Source organism: Anomaloglossus baeobatrachus, chromosome 5, assembly GCF_048569485.1.
Source record: "Anomaloglossus baeobatrachus isolate aAnoBae1 chromosome 5, aAnoBae1.hap1, whole genome shotgun sequence".
NCBI classification, from domain to species: Eukaryota; Metazoa; Chordata; class Amphibia; order Anura; family Aromobatidae; genus Anomaloglossus; species Anomaloglossus baeobatrachus.
Window position 1 is genome coordinate 24,149,817 of NC_134357.1, and position 22,745 is coordinate 24,172,561.

At 49.8% G+C, this 22,745-nt stretch overlaps 1 protein-coding gene across 1 annotated transcript in view; it reads right to left on the bottom strand.

Annotated features, from left to right (window-relative positions):
• GNB3 (G protein subunit beta 3) overlaps positions 1 to 22,745 on the bottom strand; it is a 57,920-nt gene that overhangs the window by 17,866 nt on the left and 17,309 nt on the right. Inside the window, exons 2-9 of the mRNA XM_075348293.1 lie at positions 9,479 to 9,545; positions 5,448 to 5,486; positions 5,256 to 5,362; positions 5,067 to 5,130; positions 3,823 to 3,985; positions 3,512 to 3,578; positions 1,362 to 1,563; positions 1,062 to 1,278 (exon numbers count right to left, since the gene is read on the bottom strand). Of these exons, the coding sequence (XP_075204408.1) occupies positions 1,062 to 1,278; positions 1,362 to 1,563; positions 3,512 to 3,578; positions 3,823 to 3,985; positions 5,067 to 5,130; positions 5,256 to 5,362; positions 5,448 to 5,486; positions 9,479 to 9,535 (916 nt within the window). The 5' untranslated portion in view covers positions 9,536 to 9,545. The remainder of the gene's footprint in view (positions 1 to 1,061; positions 1,279 to 1,361; positions 1,564 to 3,511; positions 3,579 to 3,822; positions 3,986 to 5,066; positions 5,131 to 5,255; positions 5,363 to 5,447; positions 5,487 to 9,478; positions 9,546 to 22,745) is intronic.

Consider the following 22,745-nt stretch of genomic DNA (forward strand, 5'->3'; position numbering starts at 1 on the left):
AGAACTTCCGGTTTATGGTTGAACACCGGGCCGGTGGGTTGCAGGGCAACGCCGATGCCTTGTCCCGCGGCCCGTGTTTGATGGCGGGAGTTCAACCCCGCACGCTTGAACTGAGGGGGGGGGGTATGTGAGACTGTGACCGGGGTTATCTATGACGGCCGGTATGTCTCGCCCTGGTTGTGCTCACTCCATGATAGAAAGTAACTCCACTCCAGGGTTAATCCTGTTTCCCTACAGGCTGAAGGAAGGGTTAAAAGGAAACAGGAACAAGGGCAGGTGTGCCGGGTGTGAGGGTGTGAACACAACTCCCTGAGTTCTCTGCCGGAGAGGCACATGTGTACTGTTGTGGACTTTTGTTTGGATATTAAACCGTGTGCTGTGACCCTTGGTGCCTGGATCCCGTGTCTTCTGCTGCGCAGCCGACCACGCTACCTCACAATATATATATATATATTATATTTAAATTGTTTTATTCCATCTTTCTTTACGTTTTAGGCCTTCTGGGGGAAATTGAACATCTCTTGTGAAGATTTGGCTTATGCCTGGGCTTTATAGGAGTACTAAGATGGCTGCAATGGGGGTCTTCAGCAAGCTGCTGACTGCTATAACAGCCATAGGGAACCTGCAATCGCATTTCAGCAGCTATCCTATTGTAATTCATTGCAAAAATCAAGCAAATACTACAGAAAGTTGCCTATCCCTTTCAGTAAGCCAAAGCAAACTAGAGTGGTCACCAAAAAGATATTTTGACTGGCAAGTAAGTTGTCCTATTAATATGGAGGACTCATTCAACTCAACTAATGGCATCAATACAGATCAATCAGTTAAGCATTTCCCTGGTGCCACTAATCTCAGCGGAAACTCTCATTTTTGGTTATTTTTGATGCTGACGAGATGTTAGTTGATGGGATTGTCTATCCATGTGCATTAAATATCCATTGGGCATCCCAAGATACTACTTTCAGGATTCCAATCACCTGGCAACCCTGATTTGGTGCAGACCATCGGTAGTTCTGAACTATTAGGAACCCATGAAATTATAGGGTACTAATGGGACTCACCAACTCTTTCACACTTTAGACAGTCCCATATGTTGCAGTTGAAGTCATCGTATCCTGCCAGGAGGAGGCGGCCGCTGCGGGAGAACGCCACCGAGGTGATGCCGCAGATGATGCTGTCTTGAGAGTAGACGCTGATCTCCTGGTCAGCACGTAGATCAAACAAGCGACACGTGGCGTCATCAGAACCCGTGCAGATGGCCTGGCCACTGGGGAAAAACTGCAGGGGAAGGGGGTTAGACCACCTTATTTTTTTTTAATATTACCTTGCACCTTTACATGACTCCCCGTAACTATACTCACACAGATGGCGTTGATGTCTGACTCGTGCCCGATAAATGTCTGTCTGCATTCACCCTGTCGAACGTCCCACAGTTTGGCGCTTGCGTCACAAGCCCCAGAAATGAAGAGGTTAAAGTCGGGAGACACAGCCAGGCTCATACAGTCTCCTGTGTGGCCTATAAACACCGTCTTCTGCTGCCCAGTCTCAATGTCCCACAAAGCACTGAGGAAAGCAAAGAGGGGGACAATTACAATGTGGAGGGCTCGGGTATGGGTCACAGGGGTTGTGATTGGACAAAATCCCTAATATAAAAACACTGCAGCTGTCTCTGCTTTGGGGGTACTGGGACTAGATGGACCCCCATTACTGTTCCTTTTTGAGGAACTAGGCCCCTTACTGGCAGGCTGATTTCTTGGGGCACTAGGGTTGTCAATGTATCTTTCTCTGGAGTCACTAGGGTTTGACTATTCTGATATAAGGGCATTAGGACTTTCACTGTTATGATGGCACTGGGTTTGTTAATGTACAAAATTCTTAATATAAAAGCACTACAGCTGTCTCCGCTGTGGGGGCACCAGGACTAGATGGACCCCCATTACTGTTCCTTTTTTAGAGGAACTAGGTCCCTTAGTAGAAGGCTGATTTTTGGAGGCACTAATTGTGTCAATATATCCTTCTCTGGAGTCACTGGGGTTGTTATTGATATGGAGGCACTCACTATTTCTGAAATGAGGGCTTTACGGTTTTCATTGTTATGGTGGCACTGGGGCTGTGAATGTACAAAATCCCTAATATAAAAGCACTGCAGCTGTCTCTGCTGTGGGGGCACTGGAACCAGTTGGACCCCAATTACTGTTCCCTTTTTGAGAAACTAGCTCCCTTCCTGGTAGGCTGATTTTTTGGTGCAGTAGGGTTGTCAATGTATCTTTCTCTGGAGTCACTAGAGTTGTTATTGCTATGGAGGCACTGACTATTCTGATATAAGGGCATTAGGGCTTTTATTGCTATGAGGGCACTGGGGTTGTGAATGGACAAAATTCCTAATATAAAAGCACTGCAGCTGTCTCTGCTGTGGGGGCACTGGGACTTGTTGGAACCCCATTACTGTTCCATTTTTTTGAGGAACTAGCCCCCTTCCTGGCAGGCTGAATTTTGGGGGGCGCTAAGGTATTTAGGCCCCTGTTACTGTTTCCTTTTGTGAGGAACTAGCTCCCGTCCTGTCAGGCAGATTTTTTTGAGCACTAGAGTTGTTAATGTATCTTTCTCTTGAGTCACTGGAGTTGTAATTGCTATGGCGGTACTGACTATTTCTTGTTGTGGGGTCACTGGGGTTGTAAATGTGCAAAATTCCTATTATAAAAGCACCTCAGCTGTCCATTGTGATGGCACTGGGACTAGTTGAACCCCCATTACTGTTCCCTTTTTTGAGGAACTAGCCACCTTCCTGGCATTGTAATTTTTTGGGGGGGCACTGAAGCATTTTAGGCCCCCATTACTGTTCCCTTTTCAGTTTCTTGTGTCCTTCATTGAGGACCTCATTAATAACATATTTATGGGGGCATTGGGGCTGTCAATGTCCCTTTCTCTGTAATGGAGTCATTGGGTTGTTATTGCTATGGAGGTACTGTGACTGTTTCTGATATAAGTGCACTGCGACTTTCATAGTAATGGAGATATTTCAGTTATTACTGTTATGGGGACACTATCATTTTTATGGGTTACTTATAGCTGACATGATTATTGGGCCCCTGTGTCTGTTACACATAGCTGTTGTGATGGTGGCAGTGTGGATTTTACGGTTTTATGTGCCTTGTAGATGTCATGATTAAGAAGGAACTGGGGATTTGATCATTATGGGGACACCGTTGTCAATGTAATGAGGTTCTGCAGCAGTCACTGCTCCTGAAGACCCTATAGCTGTCTCTTTTTTGGGGCAACTGGAGTTGTCGCTATTGTAGATGTTGCTGTTATTTCTATACTTTAGGATATATATGGCTGTCACTGTTATAGGGACACTATAGCAGTGTCTGACATGGGGGGCACAGAAGCTGCCACTTAGAGCATTGTGGATGTCACTATTTTAGGAGCCCAAGCTCTCGAATGGGGTCACTGCGGCTCTCAATGTTATGGGGGAAGAAGGGAAAGGGTTTGACCGACCCTCAGCACTTACCAGGTGGTGTCTCCTGAGCTGGTTACAATCTGGTTATCATCCAAGAATCTACAGCAGGAGAGATAACCTGCGGATGACAGCAAGAAAGGAGTGACGATAATCTGCATCACTAAAACCTAAAATAACTGCAATTCAAGAACTTTCCCATTCATTGGGATCAAGCAAAGATTTTGTAACTGGTGAGATATTGAGAAAATGAAATGCAGAGTTACAGAAGTGTTTTGGTGGTCTGGATAGGCGCTACATTTTTCGATTTTGGGAACACCCCTTTAATAATCTAGTACATGGAGTATAATGGGGGGGGCACTGACCTGTGTGAGCCGCCAGCTCCCTGCTGACCCGAACGTTTCCCTCGCGCGTCTTCAAATTGTAGATAGAGCACATGTTATCTAAACCACCGCAGGCGACAAAGTTACCGGAGGGTGCATAGGAGCAGGTCATCACCCAGGAAGATCGCAGGGGGATAGCGTGGACCTAGAAGAGGGCGGAAGCCGTGATGAGGTTTGGGACGGGCGCAGCTCAGATGGAGCAGAATGGATGGAGGTGCACGAAAAAACATCAACATTTACGGTAAAATACCGTTCCAATCAGAATGACAACATTTGGAAAGTTCCCCAACTTTGGTATTTACTTTGTTTTAATTCTTCATTGGATCTGCCTGGGACTGGCGTAAAATCTCCAAAAGTTGTACAGTTTGTGAATTTCACAAGCTTTTTTGTGACTTTTTAAGCAGTTTTATGCCAAATCTTCTGAATTTTTTTGTTTTACAGGACACATGGTCTAGTAGAGAAAGTATAGACCCTAGCACCCTAGCCTTTCTACACATATGGTCTAGTAGAAAGGCTGGGCGTAGTCTGTTGTGAGACCGCGCTCCAAAATCGTGGTGGAAATTTCTGGTCCGTAAGTAAGTAAGTAAGCCAACTAATAAGTGTAGGGATAAATATGCACCAAAGTATAATAGACAGTTTAAGGACTTATTTATATACTGATTAAACTTTATTAACCGAAAATTGGAAAATCCTTTAAGCTTTTTTCCTCTTCTAGGAGGATCGCTGCGATAATCTGGAACATCTGAAAATCCATCAAATATCAGGTCCCGTGAGTTATAAATTAAAACGTTATTCCCGTCTTCTCAGATCGGAGAGCTTGTAAAAACAAGCACATTTGCAATTTACTGCTTATTAAAATTTTGAGCCATTCTTGTGTTTACATTTCGTTACCTTGGAGACCGACCGCTGTTGCTAGACCGCAGAACATGCACAGCGCTTACTAGCTATTTTCTACCGAGCTTGTAGCACTGTTTTTAAGCTGGCCAGGATCGGTGTGGTGCTTACAAGCTAAACAGAGGTGGTCGGTCTCCTTGGCTACGAGCAGTAAATAAAAGTGTTATTTCATTAAAGATTGAAAAGTAAAAAATTTTGATTCTGACCCCATAGTAAGGACTTTGGCCCACAAGGGTCTATGAGGTCCACCAGAAGCCTCCTTTGAAGCTCATCACTTGTCATCTGCCATCTTTCAGTTTAATTGTAGAGGATGGCACCTATCCCAGACTCACCTTGTTTGTTGTGTATGTGTCCCAGACAATAAGTTTTCCATCCTGGGAGGCGCTGACCAGGAGCCTGTGTGACACAACAGACCATATAGTCATATATAGGAACTGAAACAAATCTATTATCCCCTCTTTATATAGAATACTACAACCCCCAACACGCGCTGACCACTAGAAATGACCATTAGTCAGTACCTTGAGTCAGTCGACCAATGCATTGCATAGATTTTCGCCAGGTGACCACGCAGCGTTCTTCTAGTGCGTAACTGTATACGTCCAACCACCTCCAACCCGGATGTGATCTGAGGGGAGAAGTTGTAAGAGTTCAGTACTTTTTACTAGGGGAACACAACAGAAATGGGTTTTCCCGACCCAGAAAGGACTGACCTGTTCCAGGGTGGTGTCTGCACATTGTTTTCTAGCATCCTGAAAGCAAATAATAAAGCTCTATGAGGACAACGGAGACAGAAGAACGACCTTACTATTGCAAGTTGTAAGACTTTAGGCAGAAGATTAGTGTCCTTCTACGGATCCAAATAGTGTTATCCCATATGGTGATGTACTTGTAAGCACAGGTCTAGTGTTGGCCAAGATCCTCCATCAGATGAGCTAATGAGTAGTCACTACCATGCTCAGGTGCTCGGTACTTGTAACTAGTGATGAGCGGGCACTACCATGCTCGGGTGCTCAGTACTCGTAACTAGTGATGAGCGAGCACTACCATGCTCGGGTGCTCAGTACTGGTAACTAGTGATGAGCGGGCACTACCATGCTCGGGTGCTCAGTACTCGTAACTAGTGATGAGCGAGCACTACCATGCTCGGGTGCTCAGTACTGGTAACTAGTGATGAGCGGGCACTACCATGCTCGGGTGCTCAGTACTCGTAACTAGTGATGAGCGAGCACTACCATGCTCGGGTGCTCAGTACTCGTAATTAGTGATGAGCGAGCACTACCATGCTCGGGTGCTCAGTACTCGTAACTAGTGATGAGTGAGCACTACCATGATCGGGTGCTCAGTACTGGTAACTAGTGATGAGCGGGCACTACCATGCTCGGGTGCTCGGTACTTGTTACTAGTGATGAGTGAGCACTACCATGCTCGGGTGCTTAGTACTCGTAACTAGTGATGAGCGGGCACTACCATGCTCGGGTGCTCGGTACTTGTAACTAGTGATGAGCGGGCACTACCATGCTCAGGTGATCGGTACTGGTAACTAGTGATGAGCGGGCACTACCATGCTCGGGTGCTCAGTACTCGTAACTAGTGATGAGCGAGCACTACCATGCTCGGGTGCTCAGTACTTGTAACTAGTGATGAGCGGGCACTACCATGCTCAGGTGATCGGTACTGGTAACTAGTGATGAGCGGGCACTACCATGCTCGGGTGCTCAGTACTCGTAACTAGTGATGAGCGAGCACTACCATGCTCAGGTGCTCTGTACTGGTAACTAGTGATGAGTGAGCACTACCATGCTCGGGTGCTTGGTACTTGTAACTAGTGATGAGTGAGCACTGCCCGATCATTGTAGTGCTCGCTCATCACTACTAATGAATACCCTACTTAGTGTAAGCCCACAGATCTTAGAAGGAGGATTTAGTTACACGTTCTAGATATGGCCAAGTAGACAGGGTGAGAACCATGCAGGACAGGGGCAGACACAGACAGAACAGGACCTGATATTATATGGGTCCTTTGCAGTCCAATAGCGCATCACAATGCACAAACCTTTACCTCTTAGGCCAATGTGCGGCTACACAGGATGTATCAATGGTGTCTCTACCCCTGAGATAGGACATGGAATTGTTGGGAAAAAGTCTTAAGGCCCTGTCACACACACAGATAAATCTGTGGCAGATCTGTGGCAGATCTGTGGCAGATCTGTGGCAGATCTGTGGCAGATCTGTGGCAGATCTGTGGCAGATCTGTGGCAGATCTGTGGCAGATCTGTGGCAGATCTGTGGTTGCAGTGAAATTGTGGACAATCAGTGGCAGGTTTGTGGCTGTGTACAAATGGAACAATATGTCCATGATTTCACTGCAACCACAGATCTGCCAAAGATTTTTCTCTGTGTGTGACGGGGCCTTTAGACTTGTCATGTTTGGGAATAATTTGGTATCTAAAAAAGTCAAAATTTAACTTCAGCCGAGACCATTTAATCATTTTTATGCTGCACTGATCCAGAATAAAATATTTGACTAAAAGGGAATAAAAAAATATTTATTTTTTTTTTACATATCACATTCTTTCTAAAAAACAAATACATAATAAAAATCTTGTAGTTTTCAGACTGGCCACTGGGGCTTTTATAAACTCTAACTTCCTGTTGTTTTAGGAAACAACACATGTGCATTAGCAGAAATAGACTGACCCCCTGATCCTATCTGTTGCATTGCAGCATCTAATGTGCATGTGCAGATGTCATTGTGATGGGAGGGGGAGGAGGTAAGCTGTGATATTGCCTTCTGAGATCGGTAATCCCAATATACACACTCTTAAATTTATTTTTTAGACTGTCTTGTCCCTTCCCTCCACTAATCTAACTCTTCCCTGTTCTTGCTTAATAGGTTTTCCTGCGAATCTGGTCCCTTTTATCATTTGCTCCTACACCCTCCATGCACTCGGTAGCACTTTGCATCTTTTCTTATAGATCCCGGCTGATGGCCATTGTTATGTGAATGCCCCTATATAGTATAATAATGGCCGGACCGTACACAACAAGCACTTTTTTAATCTTTTTGTCTTCCCCTATTTCCTCAGACTTTCCGCTTGCGAGCTGGAGCCTCACTCCTCTTCTAATTATGTAATTATGTTTACTCTGTAATGTCTTATTTTGCTTTGCCCCTGAATTGTAAATTACTGCAGAATATGTCGGCACTATAAACAAAGATATTATTATAGTTACACAAAGTTTTGCACAATCTTTGCCGATTGTCATGGCCGCATTGGTCTCTGTTCAGATTGCAGATTCTGACACTCTGTTCGATAGTTTCTCTGGTGCCTGGGATCTACACAGGCAGACTCAGGCGTCGACCGGCTGTGTGCTGATTCATAGGCAGGCTAGCAAGAGTTAATCTGTGCAGGTCTGCTTGCTCCTTTAATCACATGTTGTGGGAAGACGTCTCACATCTCCTTCCCTCCTATTTATGCTGGCTGAATCCTTCTACCCATGCCAGCTATAGTTTATTTTATATCAGTCTGTGAGATGTCCCAGACTCTCTGTTGAAAGTTGTGCTTAATTGTGCCTATTGTTCGGAGCTGTTGTGGCGTTTACTCATGTTGTATGGTGACTTCTTGCTCTTGTTATTCCTCCTAATCCTCTTATTGTCTTTACCTTTGTGTGTGCCTGCTGTGTTTTCCCTTGTTTGCCTTTATCTGTGGTTTTCAACTCACTCCAGTCCCATCCCTTCCTGGGGGGAGGGGAAATCAGATCAGGACTGGTCAGAAACAGGGCCATGAAGGAGACTCAGGCTTCTCCACCATCAGGAGTATCCTTGAGGTTAGGGATAGCATAGGGCACCTTAGCTTGAGGGTTAGCTTAGGTTAGCTATCCCATAGTGATTGTAGTGCCGGCATTACTTCAGGCACCCCGACTTATTCACAGCCCCGGCTAGGTCGCGTCCGCCCCCACACTCCCCGGCCGTCCACGTGTGTTGCTGTCATCTCCTCTCCCTGGGGCTGTGCACACGGCACAGGCTCTCCAGGAACGTGCCTTGTACGTGTGCACTGACCCTCCTCTTAAAGGACAGGCACGCTATTTCCAGGAAAGGCCCCTTATCTTATGGCTGAGAGGCACTGTGTATTTAAGGCATCCTCCCATTAGGGAAGGTGCCTGTGTAACGTTCCCAGTTAGTCAATGTCCTGTCTGTCTAACTAGTTGTCAAGACCCATTACCCTTGTGTCACTGTCCTGTACTTGAGTCTGCCTTCATATACCCCACTGTCCCTGCTGTGCCCACCATACCTGTCCGTGTGCCCCGGTTACCTTACCGGTAACCGCCTGCGCCTGTGTCCGTACCTGAGTCCGTCTCCTAACCAGGGGGTCAGCTTCCACAGTCCCGGTCACTACCACTACCCTAATACTTCGCCTCTCGGTAGGCATTAAGTTAAGCCCCTCCCACTGAATGGTAAGCCCGGGTCCCCTCATGGGTCAGTAATCCCGCTCGCTGCCCTTACGCCGGCCGCAAGCGTTACAGTGATTGTCACAATTATTATGATTATTATTATCAGTGGATCTTGTGTTTTCAGCTGTGAATAGAGGTGTTGTCTATTATTGTAATCCTGCCTCTGATGATAACGAGCATGCTGTAAACTCTTCCTGAAAAGACAGTTTGTATGAGACTAAAAAAGCCCTAGTTTGAAGGAAAAACAAACAAAACAAAAGCGATGTAGCCTCAGACAAGGCGGGTGACCTACCGCAATTTGCTTCTTCAGAGCTTCTGCTTCCTGACGTAGCTCCTCAAGCTCCCCCATCTTGACAACTCTGCGGAGACAAAGAGGGAAGGAGACTGAAAATATTGAGAGGTCAGGGAAGGTGGTGACAGCAGGCCTCCGCGAGGAAGCAAAGCTCTCATCAGGCCTGTCACGAACCACCGGGGGGGTCACTCAGAAATCCCCCGCGCTGGCTACCAGTACGTCACAATCGGGGGGTAACAAGTGGGGGTCACCCCTCCTTTATACCTCCCGACCGACAGACAGAGCACGTGACGCGCTCTCTAGCGCCCCTCTTATAGTCAGGCCAATTATGGAATTGCCCGACAATAAGCAAGGAGGCCGCTATACTACTTATGCCGATTATTGAAGGGTCCCCGGTGAGAGTAGGGTATATATTCCCCCGACCTCCGCGGGCGGAATATATAAAACCTCCCCGAATCTCACTGGCCTCCCCACAATAATCCTTGGCACAAACTCGCTGCCACCAACCGCTTCACGGTAACTATTAGCCGAACACACAGACGTGGGATTCAAGATCGAGATAACAGAACAGCCCAAGATTAATTATATAATTTAATCAGCCTAAAGCACACTAGAAACTACAATATATACAATAGGGAATCTACAGAATATACATATGTCAGAGTACAGTTACAAGCAAAGCATGGGTTACAAACAGGCATACACAGTTCCAGCAGTTACCTTGTGCGTCTGGCCACAGGGGGGCGCTGTAGGCCAGGTTTCTAGGATCCTTCCCACAGATGTTTCCTACACGTGACCCCCAGCGAAAGAACACTGGAAAATGGCCGAAGTAGGGTTATCAACCTGGGCAAATCCAGGTCCCCTCCTACCTTAGTGACCTCAGAGGGAGCACTGCTCCACCCCTGGCTGGAGTTATGGACAAAATCCACAACATGGAATATGGCCATAACTTGGCCTGGGAGCGTCGTAGGCGGACGCCGATGCTCTCATTGTGACAGCTATGAATTTAGCTACGGAACGAGAGGACTCATGACTTGTCTACTAGTTCCCCATTGGCTGATATCACGCCTGGGGTATTTCCCCAGGTCCTGCTCCCATAAAAAGGGTGTGCCAGCATCGTCCGCATGCGGAGACACCATTTTTATGGTTGCCATATTTATCGGAAATATGGCTTGCGAGATATGAACCATTTTTTACTGGAGTCGTTCTGTCTGGATACTTCCATAGCCTTGCTAATTAGATAGCAGCCCCTACTACAGGGTCACGGCAGGGAGTCATCCTGTGTCCATTGTTCCCACATCATCTCATTTCCATATCACAGGAGATGGCTGTTGGAGGTGTAAGTGGGATGTGACACCTTCCCAGATGGTGGACATTGAGAACAAGAAGGGAGGGGGCACTGCCATGGAGTGATGAGAGATTATGACTGGAAGTCATAATTCATCTTCATATCCCGGGATTTGCCTCACACCTCCCCCCTTTTGAGGGCGCTAGGGGGCAGCACACTCCGGTGTTCCCCCGTGCGCCCGTCCGCGACCTCTCCTTGTCGGGACAGCCCGTCTGCGTTACCGTGGTCACGGCCCCTTTTGTGGCGAATGGTGAAGTTGTATTGCTGGAGCGCAAGGCTCCATCGCAACAATCGCCCATTCGTCCCAGAGACGGTGTGCAACCAGCTGAGGGGATTGTGGTCCGTCTCCACGATGAAGTGGCGCCCGTATAGATAGGGTTGCAGACGCTGCAGGGCCCACACTATGGCCAGGCACTCCTTCTCCATCGTGGAATAGGCCACTTCCCTTGGTAACAGCTTCCTGCTCAGGTACAAGACTGGGTGCTCTTGGCTCGCAGAGTCCACCTGGCTGAGTACCGCACCGAGGCCGAAGTCACTGGCGTCGGTCTGTACTACAAACGGCCGCGTGAAGTCGGCTGCCTGTAGCACGGGCGGGCTGGACAGGGCGTCCTTTAGGGCCCGGAAGGCTGTCTCGCAGTCCACTGTCCAATCGACTGCAGAGGGCAGCTTCTTCTTGGTGAGGTCCGTCAAGGGCTTTGCCAGGCTACTATAGCATGGAACAAACCTCCTATAGTACCCAGCGGTCCCCAAGAAGGACATCACCTGCTTCTTGGTCCTGGGGGTGGGCCAGGATGCGATGGCCTCCACTTTCTCAGGCTCGGGCTTCAGTGTTCTCCCACCTACCCGGTGACCGAGGTACTGGACCTCGCTCATGGCCAGCTGACACTTTCTCGGCTTGATGGTCAAACCTGCCCGGTGGATCCGCCTGAGCACCTGTGCTAGATGCTCTAGGTGGTCCTCCCAGGTGGGACTGAAGACGGCAATGTCATCCAGGTACGCGGCCGCGTACCCTTCAAGTCCCTTGAGCAGGGTGTTGACCATCCGCTGGAAGGTGGCAGGGGCATTCCTCATCCCGAATGGCATCACCGTGGACTCGTACAGTCCAAATGGGGTAACAAAGGCAGAGCGTTCCCTGGCCTTGCGAGTCAGGGGGATCTGCCAATATCCCCGGCTCAGGTCCATGATGGTCAGGTACTGAGCCCCGGCCAACTGATCGAGCAGGTCATCGATGCGTGGCATTGGGTACGCATCGGCGACCGTGACAGCATTGAGCCCCCTGTAGTCCACGCAGAACCGAGTGGTTCTGTCCTTCTTAGGGACGAGGACTACAGGCGAGGCCCAAGCGCTGTTGGATGCCTGGATCACCCCCAGCTTCAGCATCTCGTCAATCTCCTGGCGCATGTGTTGCTGCACCTCCAGGGAGACCCGATATGCTGAACGCCGGATCGGGGGATGATCCCCAGTGTCCACGTGATGGACAGCCAAGTTAGTCCTTCCGGGCTGGTTGGTAAACAACCCCCGGAAGGGGTGTAGGGTGGCCCACAGCTGGGACCGTTGGTCCTCCAAGAGCTGGTGGCCAACCTCCACATCCTCAATGGATCCGCCTGCCCTAACCTGGGCTAGCATATCCAAGAGGGTTTCCGCTTCTCCCTCCTCGGGCAGGTTGCACACGGGGAGCGCACATGCCTCCCGCTCATGATGTGCCTTCATCATGTTCACATGGAAGGGCTTCCGCCTTCCACGGGCAGGGTCCAGGGTGACCAGGTACGTCACAGGGTTGAGCTGCTGGTACACGAGGTATGGGCCTTCCCAGGCTGCCTGAAGCTTGTCCTGTGGTACGGGGACCAGTACCCACACCTTTTGACCCACTTGGTAGGTCCTCTCACAAGCGTTCTGGTCGTACCAACGCTTCTGATCGGCCTGGGCTTGAGCCATATTGTCGTGTACCAGTTGCGTCAAGGCCTGCATTTTGTCCCGGAAGCGCATGACATACTCGATAACCGACACTCCAGGGGTGGCCAAATCCCCTTCCCAAGCCTCTTTCACCAGAGCCAGGGGGCCCCGCACACGTCGCCCGTACAGGAGCTCAAACGGTGAGAATCCTGTTGAGGCCTGTGGAACCTCCCGGTAAGCAAATAACAGGTGTGGGAGATACCGCTCCCAGTCACGCCCATGGGAGTCGACCAACATCTTAAGCATCTGCTTTAAGGTGCCATTAAACCGCTCGCACAGGCCATTAGTCTGTGGATGGTACGGGCTGGCCACCAGATGTCGCACCTGGACTTGCTTACAGAGGGCCTCCATCAGCTGGGACATGAATTGGGTCCCCCGGTCAGTGAGCATTTCCTGGGGAAAACCCACTCGGGAGAAAATCTCCAGCAATGCGGTGGCCACCTTGTCAGCCCGAATGGACGACAAGGCCACTGCTTCCGGGTACCGGGTGGCATAGTCCACTACCGTCAGTATGAAGCGTTTCCCGGAGCTGCTGGGGATGGCCAGCGGGCCGACCAGATCCACAGCCACCCTCCTGAAAGGCTCATCGATGATTGGCAGAGATACCAGTGGGGCTTTGGGGTGTGGCCCCGCCTTCCCCACTCTCTGACAGGTTTCACACGAACGGCAGTAGGCAGCCACATCGGCCCCCATTTTTGGCCAGTAGAAATGCTGGTTTAACCTGGCCTTGGTCTTAGCGATCCCTAGGTGTCCGGCCATCGGAATCTCATGTGCGATCCGCAACAACTCCGTCCGGAACGGATAGGGTACCACCAACTGTCGGTCCCTGGGCCACGCCTCCGGTGAACCCTGCTGGACCGTGGCCCGGTACAGCCGTCCTTGGTCCCAGACCACTCGCTCCGGGTCCGAGTCCGAGGGAGGCTGTGCCGCCTGCTCCTTAAGAGCTTTCAGGCTGTCGTCAGCTTCTAACGCTGCCTGAAACCCCTGACTAGATGTGGCCAGAATCGACGAGACTGTCACATCTTCGGTCAGTACCCCGGGACCTGTGTCCTGGCCTCCACCTGACTCGGCTGCCACTGGGTCAGAAGGGGAAGAGCTATCGGACCTCTGGGAGGCCCCTTGGCTTCCAGCACTCCCACTGCGGGTGACAGCGGCCACAGCCGCTGCGACCGTGGGTCGTGCCTGCTCCTCCTCCGTTCCTGACCAAGTCGCCGGTTCAGGCAGACCTACCTGGCTTCCTGACACCCCGGTTGTGGGGGAACCATGCACCGAGATCTTACCTGGGAGCACTTCCGCTCCTGGACCGGCCCCAATCTCACCTGCCTGTTCCCCTCCTGCAGCAACAGAACCCCGCTGTGAAATCTCTGGGGACCCCACATTTGCTGTGGTAGCCCCCACCCCACACACTGGTCCTCCCCCTGCAGCACCCTGCTCTCTGCTTATCCCTGCAGAGGGCAACAGATCCCAGCTCACTGGCTGATTACTTGTAGAGGCATTGTCACACCTTTCTCTGACCCCCTCCCCTGTCACAGCTGCAGCTGTGTGTGTGTCTATGGTGTCTATGCAAGCAGAAATATCAGAGTTCACTCCCTCCTCCCTTACATCATTCATAGATAACACATTAACATTGTCCGGAGGCATGTCAGTACTGGCTGAAGGTTCAGCCCTTGGTTGGGGCCCAAACTGGGAGGTTATCTGCCCCAAATCTGTCCCAAGTAGCACGTTTGCGGGGATCCGATCAGTTACCCCCACCTCCCTCACCCCTCGCCCTGCGCCCCAGTCCACATAAATGTCAGCAACAGGCAGCGCCGGGTCAATGCCTCCAATCCCGGAGACAGCGAGGGTTTTTCCAGGGATCAAGTCTTGGGGGGACACCATCTCAGGCCGCACCAGAGTCACCTCCGAGGCGCTGTCTCGCAGTCCCATGGTCACAGACCGGCCGACGGTGACAGGTTGGAAGCTGTCCAGGGACCTACCACCACCCCCACCCACACAATACACCTTGGGCGGCCCTTGGGACGGGGACGGAGCCGGGGCCTTGGGACGCTGAGGGCACATGGCCTTGAAGTGTCCAGGTAGGTTGCACTGGTGGCACCGTCTTGGTTCTGCCACGGGCCTGGAGAGGGGAGTTGAGGGGGACACCCCCTGCAGTCTAGGGGCAGGTGGGGCAGTCGCAGAGTTCATCTTACCCCCTCTCCAGGTGCTGCTGGTGGCTGCTCTCCTGGCCTCAGGAGCCCGATTGTTGGTGTAGTCATCGGCCAGGGCAGCTGTAGCCGTGGACCCCTTTGGCTTCTGGTCTCGGATGAACTGGCGGAGATCCTCAGGGCAGTTCCACAAGAGTTGCTCCGTGATGAACAAGTCCAGGATCTCCGGTCCGGTGGAAAGCTGCAGGCCTTGGGTCCAGTGGTCGGCAGCTCGGGCAAGTGCCCGCCGGTGGTCAGCCCAGGAGTCCTTTGGTCCCTTCTGTAGGCTCCGGAACTTCTTGCGGTAGGACTCTGGAGTGAGGTTGTACTGTTGGATCAGGGCCCGCTTGATGGTGTCGTAGCCCTGATCTGCCTCAGCAGGCAAGTCCCCAAGGATATCCAGGGCCTTACCCCTTAAACGGGGGGTCAGGTATTTGGCCCACTGGTCCTTGTCCAGATGGTGCTGCAGGCAAGTCCGTTCAAAAGCAGTCAAGAAAGAGTCCAAGTCTCCGTCCTTCTCCAGCACTGGGAAGTCCTCAACACGGACCTTTGGAAGTTTGGTGTCTTGAAGGTCACGTGTGGCTGATGAGGGCCGGAGCTGAGCTAGCTGCAGCTGGTAGTCACGCTCTGCCTGGCGCTCTTCACGTGCTGCTTGCCGCTCCGCAGCCTCACGCACTGCTTGCCGCTCCGCAGCCTCAGCGTCACGCGCTGCCTGTCGCTCACGCTCGGCCATGAGTATCTCGTAGGTATCCCGGTCTCCAGCCTGGAGAAGGGCCATAGCCATTTGAAGAAGGCTATCCGAGCCTCCCAGGCTCGGTGGAATGGCACGTGGTGATCTGCGGCCCGCTGCGGAGCCTGGTGCTTCACTGTCCATTGCAGAGCGGAGGGCTGGCATCTGGCTCGTTGAGGACCCTTGGGTGAGCTGCTCCTCATCTTGTCCATAATTGCCAGGTTGGGCGCTGTCCTCTGCAGAACGGTTTTCTGGCGTCGAGCTCCTGGAGGGCTCGTGGACAACCTCCTCATCGTCTCTGGCCTGAGCATCGGCCATTCCTTTGGCTTTGCTCCTGGTGCTCTCAGCCATTGTTGCAGACTTTGGTCACTGATACAGAACTGACACCTGATGCCTCCACACACCTTACAGTATCTGCACTCTGACACTCTAGTGTTGGTCTGGTCTGAAGACCCCAGCAGCCACAGCTGCTGCAGGCAGTCTTTAGTGTCTGGGAGTATGGGTCTCACACTCACACACACTATTATCTCGATCCCACCGCTTGCCACCAATATGTCACAAACCACCGGGGGGGTCACTCAGAAATCCCCGCGCTGGCTACCAGTACGTCACAATCGGGGGGTAACAAGTGGGGGTCACCCCTCCTTTATACCTCCCGACCGACAGACAGAGCACGTGACGCGCTCTCTAGCGCCCCTCTTATAGTCAGGCCAATTATGGAATTGCCCGACAATAAGCAAGGAGGCCGCTATACTACTTATGCCGATTATTGAAGGGTCCCCGGTGAGAGTAGGGTATATATTCCCCCGACCTCCGCGGGCGGAATATATAAAACCTCCCCGAATCTCACTGGCCTCCCCACAATAATCCTTGGCACAAACTCGCTGCCACCAACCGCTTCACGGTAACTATTAGCCGAACACACAGACGTGGGATTCAAGATCGAGATAACAGAACAGCCCAAGATTAATTATATAATTTAATCAGCCTAAAGCACACTAGAAACTACAATATATACAATAGGGAATCTACAGAATATACATATGTCAGAGTACAGTTACAAGCAAAGCATGGGTTACAAACAGGCATACACAGTTCCAGCAGTTACCTTGTGCGTCTGGCCACAGGGGGGCGCTGTAGGCCAGGTTTCTAGGATCCTTCCCACAGATGTTTCCTACACGTGACCCCCAGCGAAAGAACACTGGAAAATGGCCGAAGTAGGGTTATCAACCTGGGCAAATCCAGGTCCCCTCCTACCTTAGTGACCTCAGAGGGAGCACTGCTCCACCCCTGGCTGGAGTTATGGACAAAATCCACAACATGGAATATGGCCATAACTTGGCCTGGGAGCGTCGTAGGCGGACGCCGACGCTCTCATTGTGACAGCTATAAATTTAGCTACGGAACGAGAGGACTCATGACTTGTCTACTAGTTCCCCATTGGCTGATATCACGCCTGGGGTATTTCCCCAGGTCCTGCTCCCATAAAAAAGGGTGTGCCAGCATCGTCCGCATGCGGAGACACCATTTTTATGGTTGCCATATTTATCGGAAATATGGCTTGCGAGATATGAACCATTTTTTACTGGAGTCGTTCTGTCTGGATACTTCCATAGCCTTGCTAATTAGATAGCAGCCCCTACTACAGGGTCACGGCAGGGAGTCATCCTGTGTCCATTGTTCCCACATCATCTCATTTCCATATCACAGGAGATGGCTGTTGGAGGTGTAAGTGGGATGTGACACCTTCCCAGATGGTGGACATTGAGAACAAGAAGGGAGGGGGCACTGCCATGGAGTGATGAGAGATTATGACTGGAAGTCATAATTCATCTTCATATCCCGGGATTTGCCTCACAAGGCCCATGACACAGACAGGGTAACATCCCGACATTGTAAAATTAATTTCCTGATTTTGTGAGTGACAAATAATTTTTCAAGCTTGGCTCAGAAATACACACGACCTCCACCTGTTCCAGAGAATAATATTTAGGGGTCTTCTGAGGGAAACAGTAGAGGGTCTCTGGTGGGTCCAACCAAGAAGATATGGTAATGGCTCTAAGCGGAACACCTAAGGGTGTACAAATCCCTGAATCATGGGCCTAGAATTAATGATGCCCTATTCTATGGTCAATGGTTAGTACCCTTGTTACTAAGGTCCATAAGACTAGTACCATAGTCCCTGGTGGCCAGTGTTTGTTTTAAACTCAGTGGTTTGGTGCTTTAGGGGTACTTTACACGCTGCAACATCACTAGTGATTGCTAGCGATGTCGAGCGTGATAGCACCCGCCCCCATCGCACTTGCGATATGTGGTGATTGCTGCCATAGCGAACATTATCAGTACAGCAGCTTCACACGCACTTACCTGGTCGGCGACGTTGCGGTGACTGACAAACAATCCCTCCTTCAAGGGGGAGGTGCGTTCGGCGTCACCGCAACGTCACTAAGCGGCCGGCCAATAGGAGCGGATGGGAGGAGATGAGCGGCCGGAAAATCCCGCCCACTTTCTCTCTTCCGCATTGCCGGTGGACGCAGGTAAGGAGATGTTCCTCGCTCCTGCGGCGTCACGCACAGCGATGTGTGGTGCTGCAGGAACGCCGAACAACATCGTACCGGCAGCAGCAACGACATTATGCAATGGAGCGACGTGTCACCGATCAACGATTTTTGACGTTTTTGCGATCGGTGATCGTCGCTCCTAGGGTTTACACGCTGCGATGTCGGTAACGGCGCCGGATGTGCGTCACTAATGACGTGACCCCGACGATATACCGTTACCGATGTCGCAACGTGTAAAGCCCGCCTCAGCCTATGGCATCCAGTGATTTCATACAACCCCAGTTGCCAAAAGGTTGTATCGCTGTGTAAATTGTAAAGAAAACCAGAATGTGATTATTTGGAGATCTCTTATCTCTATATTTTATTCACAGCAAAACACAGAACAGATCAGAAGTTGAACGTTGGACATTTTTCCCTTTTATTTCAAAAAAATAACTTGTGTTGATGGCAACGACATATCTAAGAATTGTTGTGTCCGGGCCTCGTCACCATTGTGCATCATCTCCTCCTCGTCTTAGGTCATGTTCACACGTTGCGTTTTTACCTGCGTTTCCGCAGCGTTTTCTACTGCAGCGTTTTAATGTCAAAATGCATGCGTTTTGATTTCCAAGCAAAGTCTATGGGAAATAGGGATTTCTTGTGCGCACTTTGCTGTTCAAAACGCTGCTTTTAATTTGCATATTTTTGGGCAAAAACCCAGCGTTTAAAGAAGCAGCATGTAATTGTTTTTGCCCTTTGAGCTGCGTTTTGATAACATTAGAGTCAATGAGAAGATGCAAAACGCATTCTACATCAAATTCCTAGCGTTTTACATGCTTTTTGGATGCAGAAAACAAGCGTTTTTGACAATTTAATTGCCTGCGTTTTTGACATTATATTAAAGGCATGATATGTCCCTTTACACACACACATAGTCCAACAATTAAAATTAAGAAAAACATTAATTTAACATTATTTTATACATAAATATTAACAAACATTTATCATTTTAATAAAATTAGCTATTTTGTGTATGATTATAATCTTGATATTTGTTATCATTTTTTTCCCATTTTTTCATAGTGTTTGAATGTTATAACTTTATTTAGCAGTGTATTTGTCATCAAAACGCATCTGACTTTTAACAATGAAAAAGCATGTAAATCGCGGCAAAAACGCGGCAAAAACGCAAGCGTATTTATAGCGTTTTTGTGGTCAAAAGCAACTTTGGCAAATACCATTTCTGCCAGAGGATGCATTTAGAACTGAAAATACCTCGACGCAACGTGGGCACATAGCCTTACAACAGTCTATAGACTTGGGGAAGTGAGGAGACACTTGCTGGAGTTTTCGTCCCTTTCTTCTCTGGTATCGGATTAACGCTGCTCCACAGTTCAGGGTCTTTTTTGCTGGATTTTTCATTTCACAATGTGCCAAATATTTTTTATTGGTGAAAGGTCCGGACTGTAGGCGGCCGGTTCATCAGCAGAACTCTTCTTCTGCGGAGCCGTGCTGCTGTGATGGACGCAGTATGTGGTTCCCCATTATCGTGCTGAAATATACAAGGTCTTCTCTGAAATAGACATTGTCTGCATGGAGCAAATGTTGTTCTAACACCTCTATGTAATGCTCAGCATTGTTTGTGTCCTTCATGTGTAATCTGCTCATGTTATAGACACTAATGCAGCCCCGACCATCAGAGATACAGAACTGTGCACTGATAACAAGCTGGATGGTCCCTCTCCTCCTGAGTCTGCAGGACATAAAGTTTCCTTATAGAATTTCACATTTGATTTAATTCGACCACAGAACAGTTTTCCATTTTTCCTCACTCCATTATAAATTATCTTTGGCCCAGAGAAGATGGCAGTGTTTCTGGATTGTGTTGATATTTGGCTTTTTCTTTACATCATATAAATCTGTAAAATGCATTTGTGGATCACACGACAACCTGTGATCACAGACAATGATTTCCCAAAATTTTCCTGAGCTCATGCAGAGATTTGCACGTTCAAATTATACCTGGATTTAATGTAGTGACACCTGGGGCCCGAGATCACAAGCACCCAATACTGACTTGTTCCTTGCGCACATGAATTTCTCCAAAATCTTTGATTATATCATGTCCTGTAGATGGAGAATATTCAAAGTCTTTGCAATTGAAGTTGATGAATATTTTTCTGAAATTGTTCCACAATTTGTAGTCGCAGTTGTTCACAGATTGGTGACCTCTGACCATCTTTGCTTCTGGGAGACTATGTCTCTCTATCATGCTCTTTTTATACACAGTCATGTGACTTAATTGAAAATTGACCCTCCAGCTGTTTTTCATTAGCATCATTTTTTTTTTTCCTGAAATGAGTTGCTGCCATCAATTTCTAAACCAATGCGTTAGTTAATGGGCCAATGAGTACATTTTTGCAAATGAAATGGAAAAATATCCAGCGTTCAACTTCTGATCTGTTCTATGTTCTGCGGTGAATAAAATATTGTAATAAGAGATTTCCAAACCATTGGATTGTTGTCTTCTTTATATTTTACACATTGTCATAACTTTTCTTGGCATTTAGGGTTGTACTTTCGTGCCTGTTACTGCTGTCTAATGTCTTAGTGCCATAGTCCCTGGTTTTTAGTGGTTTTTTATAATATTCTGTTCCTGGTGTCTATAGGTCTAGAGCTTTAGCCCAGGGTGTCCCATCATGTCCCATCATGTGTTACCCTTTTGTTTTAGTGCCATAGTCCCTGATGCCAGGTGGTTTAGTACTTTAGTCCCTGGTGTACAATGGTTTATTAACCCATTGGTTTAGTACTATCTTAGGGCGGCTTTGCACACTACGACATCGCAGGTGTGATGTCGGTGGGGTCAAATTGAAAGTGACGCACATCCGGCATCGCATGCGACATCGTAGTGTGTAAAGCCTAGATGATACGATTAACGAGCGCAAAATCTTCGTAATCGTATCATCGGTGTAGCGTCGGCGAATTCCATAATTACGCTGACACGATGGTCCGATGTTGTTCCTCGCTCCTGCGGCAGCACACATCGCTGTGTGTGAAGCCGCAGGAGCGAGGAACATCTCCTACCGGCGTCACTGCGGCTTCCGTAGGATATGCGGAAGGAAGGAGATGGGCAGGATGTTTACATCCTGCTCATCTCCGCCCCTCCGCCGCTATTGGCCGCCTGTCGTGTGACGTCGCTATGACGCCGCACGACCCGCCCCCTTAGGAAGGAGGCGGGTCGCCGGCCAGAGCGACGGTCGCAGGGCGGGTGAGTGCGCGTGAAGCTGGCGTAGCGATAATGTTCGCTACGCCAGCTATCACACGATATCGTACCTGCGACGGGGGCGGGGACAATCGCGTGCGACATCGCAGCATCGGCTTGCGATGTCGCAACGTGCAAAGCCCGCCTATGTCCTTGGTTTCTAGTGGTTGAGTACCTTATACCCTGGTGTCCAGGTGTTTAGTGCCTGAGTCGTCCCTGGTGTCCTGTGGTTCACTACACGATTTTAGTGGCCTAGTTTCTGATGTCTAGTGATTTAGTGCCTAAAATCTTGGTGTCCATTGGTATGGTTTCTTACTGATTTAATTCCTTAGTGCCTGTGTGGCGCCCCTGACCTGGTCAGGCACCACTGAGTACTGCACCCATGCTGGGGACAGTACAACACAGGTAATCCAGAAGGCTGACCGGGGTGTGGAACACAGGCGCATAGTGATCAGGTCTCACACATGTACCCATGAGAGGACCCCTGGGGATCCCAGGAGGGGGAAAAGCCTTCACCTTCACTGGAATAGTGGAGGGGGCCAAAAGCCTCCATCTCCTCTCAAGGGGTGTGGTAAGAGAGTCTGGTTGCTAGGTGGCGTAGGCAGGCACAAAAGGGAAAATAGAAGGAGGAGTAAACAGTCTAGAGTCTGCAGCAGAGTGTGGAGGAGTGAGGAGCAGGAAAGTGAAGCTCTGACAGGAGCAGCAGTGAAGGTCCCGGATGTGAGCCGGTGCAGTGCAGAGTCCAGGGAGCTCGAGTGAGGAGCAGATCCCGTGGGCTGCTGTAGTCTGACAGCGTCCGCGCAGTGGCTACCGACGGGGGAGAACGGTCAACTAGGAGTGCTACCCGAAATCCATCTTCAGCTAGAGAGAGAGCAACGGAGTGGGAAGTAAGGAGACTGCTAGAGAGTACCAGGCCCAAACGGGCGGCAGATCCCGAAGCGGAGATAGATCCAGCTTTCTTTTGCTAAACCTGCCGGTGTGGGGCTCTCAAAGCCCACGCCATAATACCACAAAAGCCGCAGCCACGTAGCCACAGTTAGGGCCCATAGGTCACAGGAGGCAAGCAGCTGGAGTGGCCTGGTCCAGGCGACAAGCAAACGGCAAACGAAGGGGAGAGAGGCTGCAGCATCTTCCCTGGGTGACCCCCATAGGGACTCAAAGTCGGGGTTACCCCAAACCACCAAGGGCTAAGGAAGGCGAGTTAGTAGTCACCCTCACAAGTCAGCCTGAAGGACACCTGGTTCCCACTTG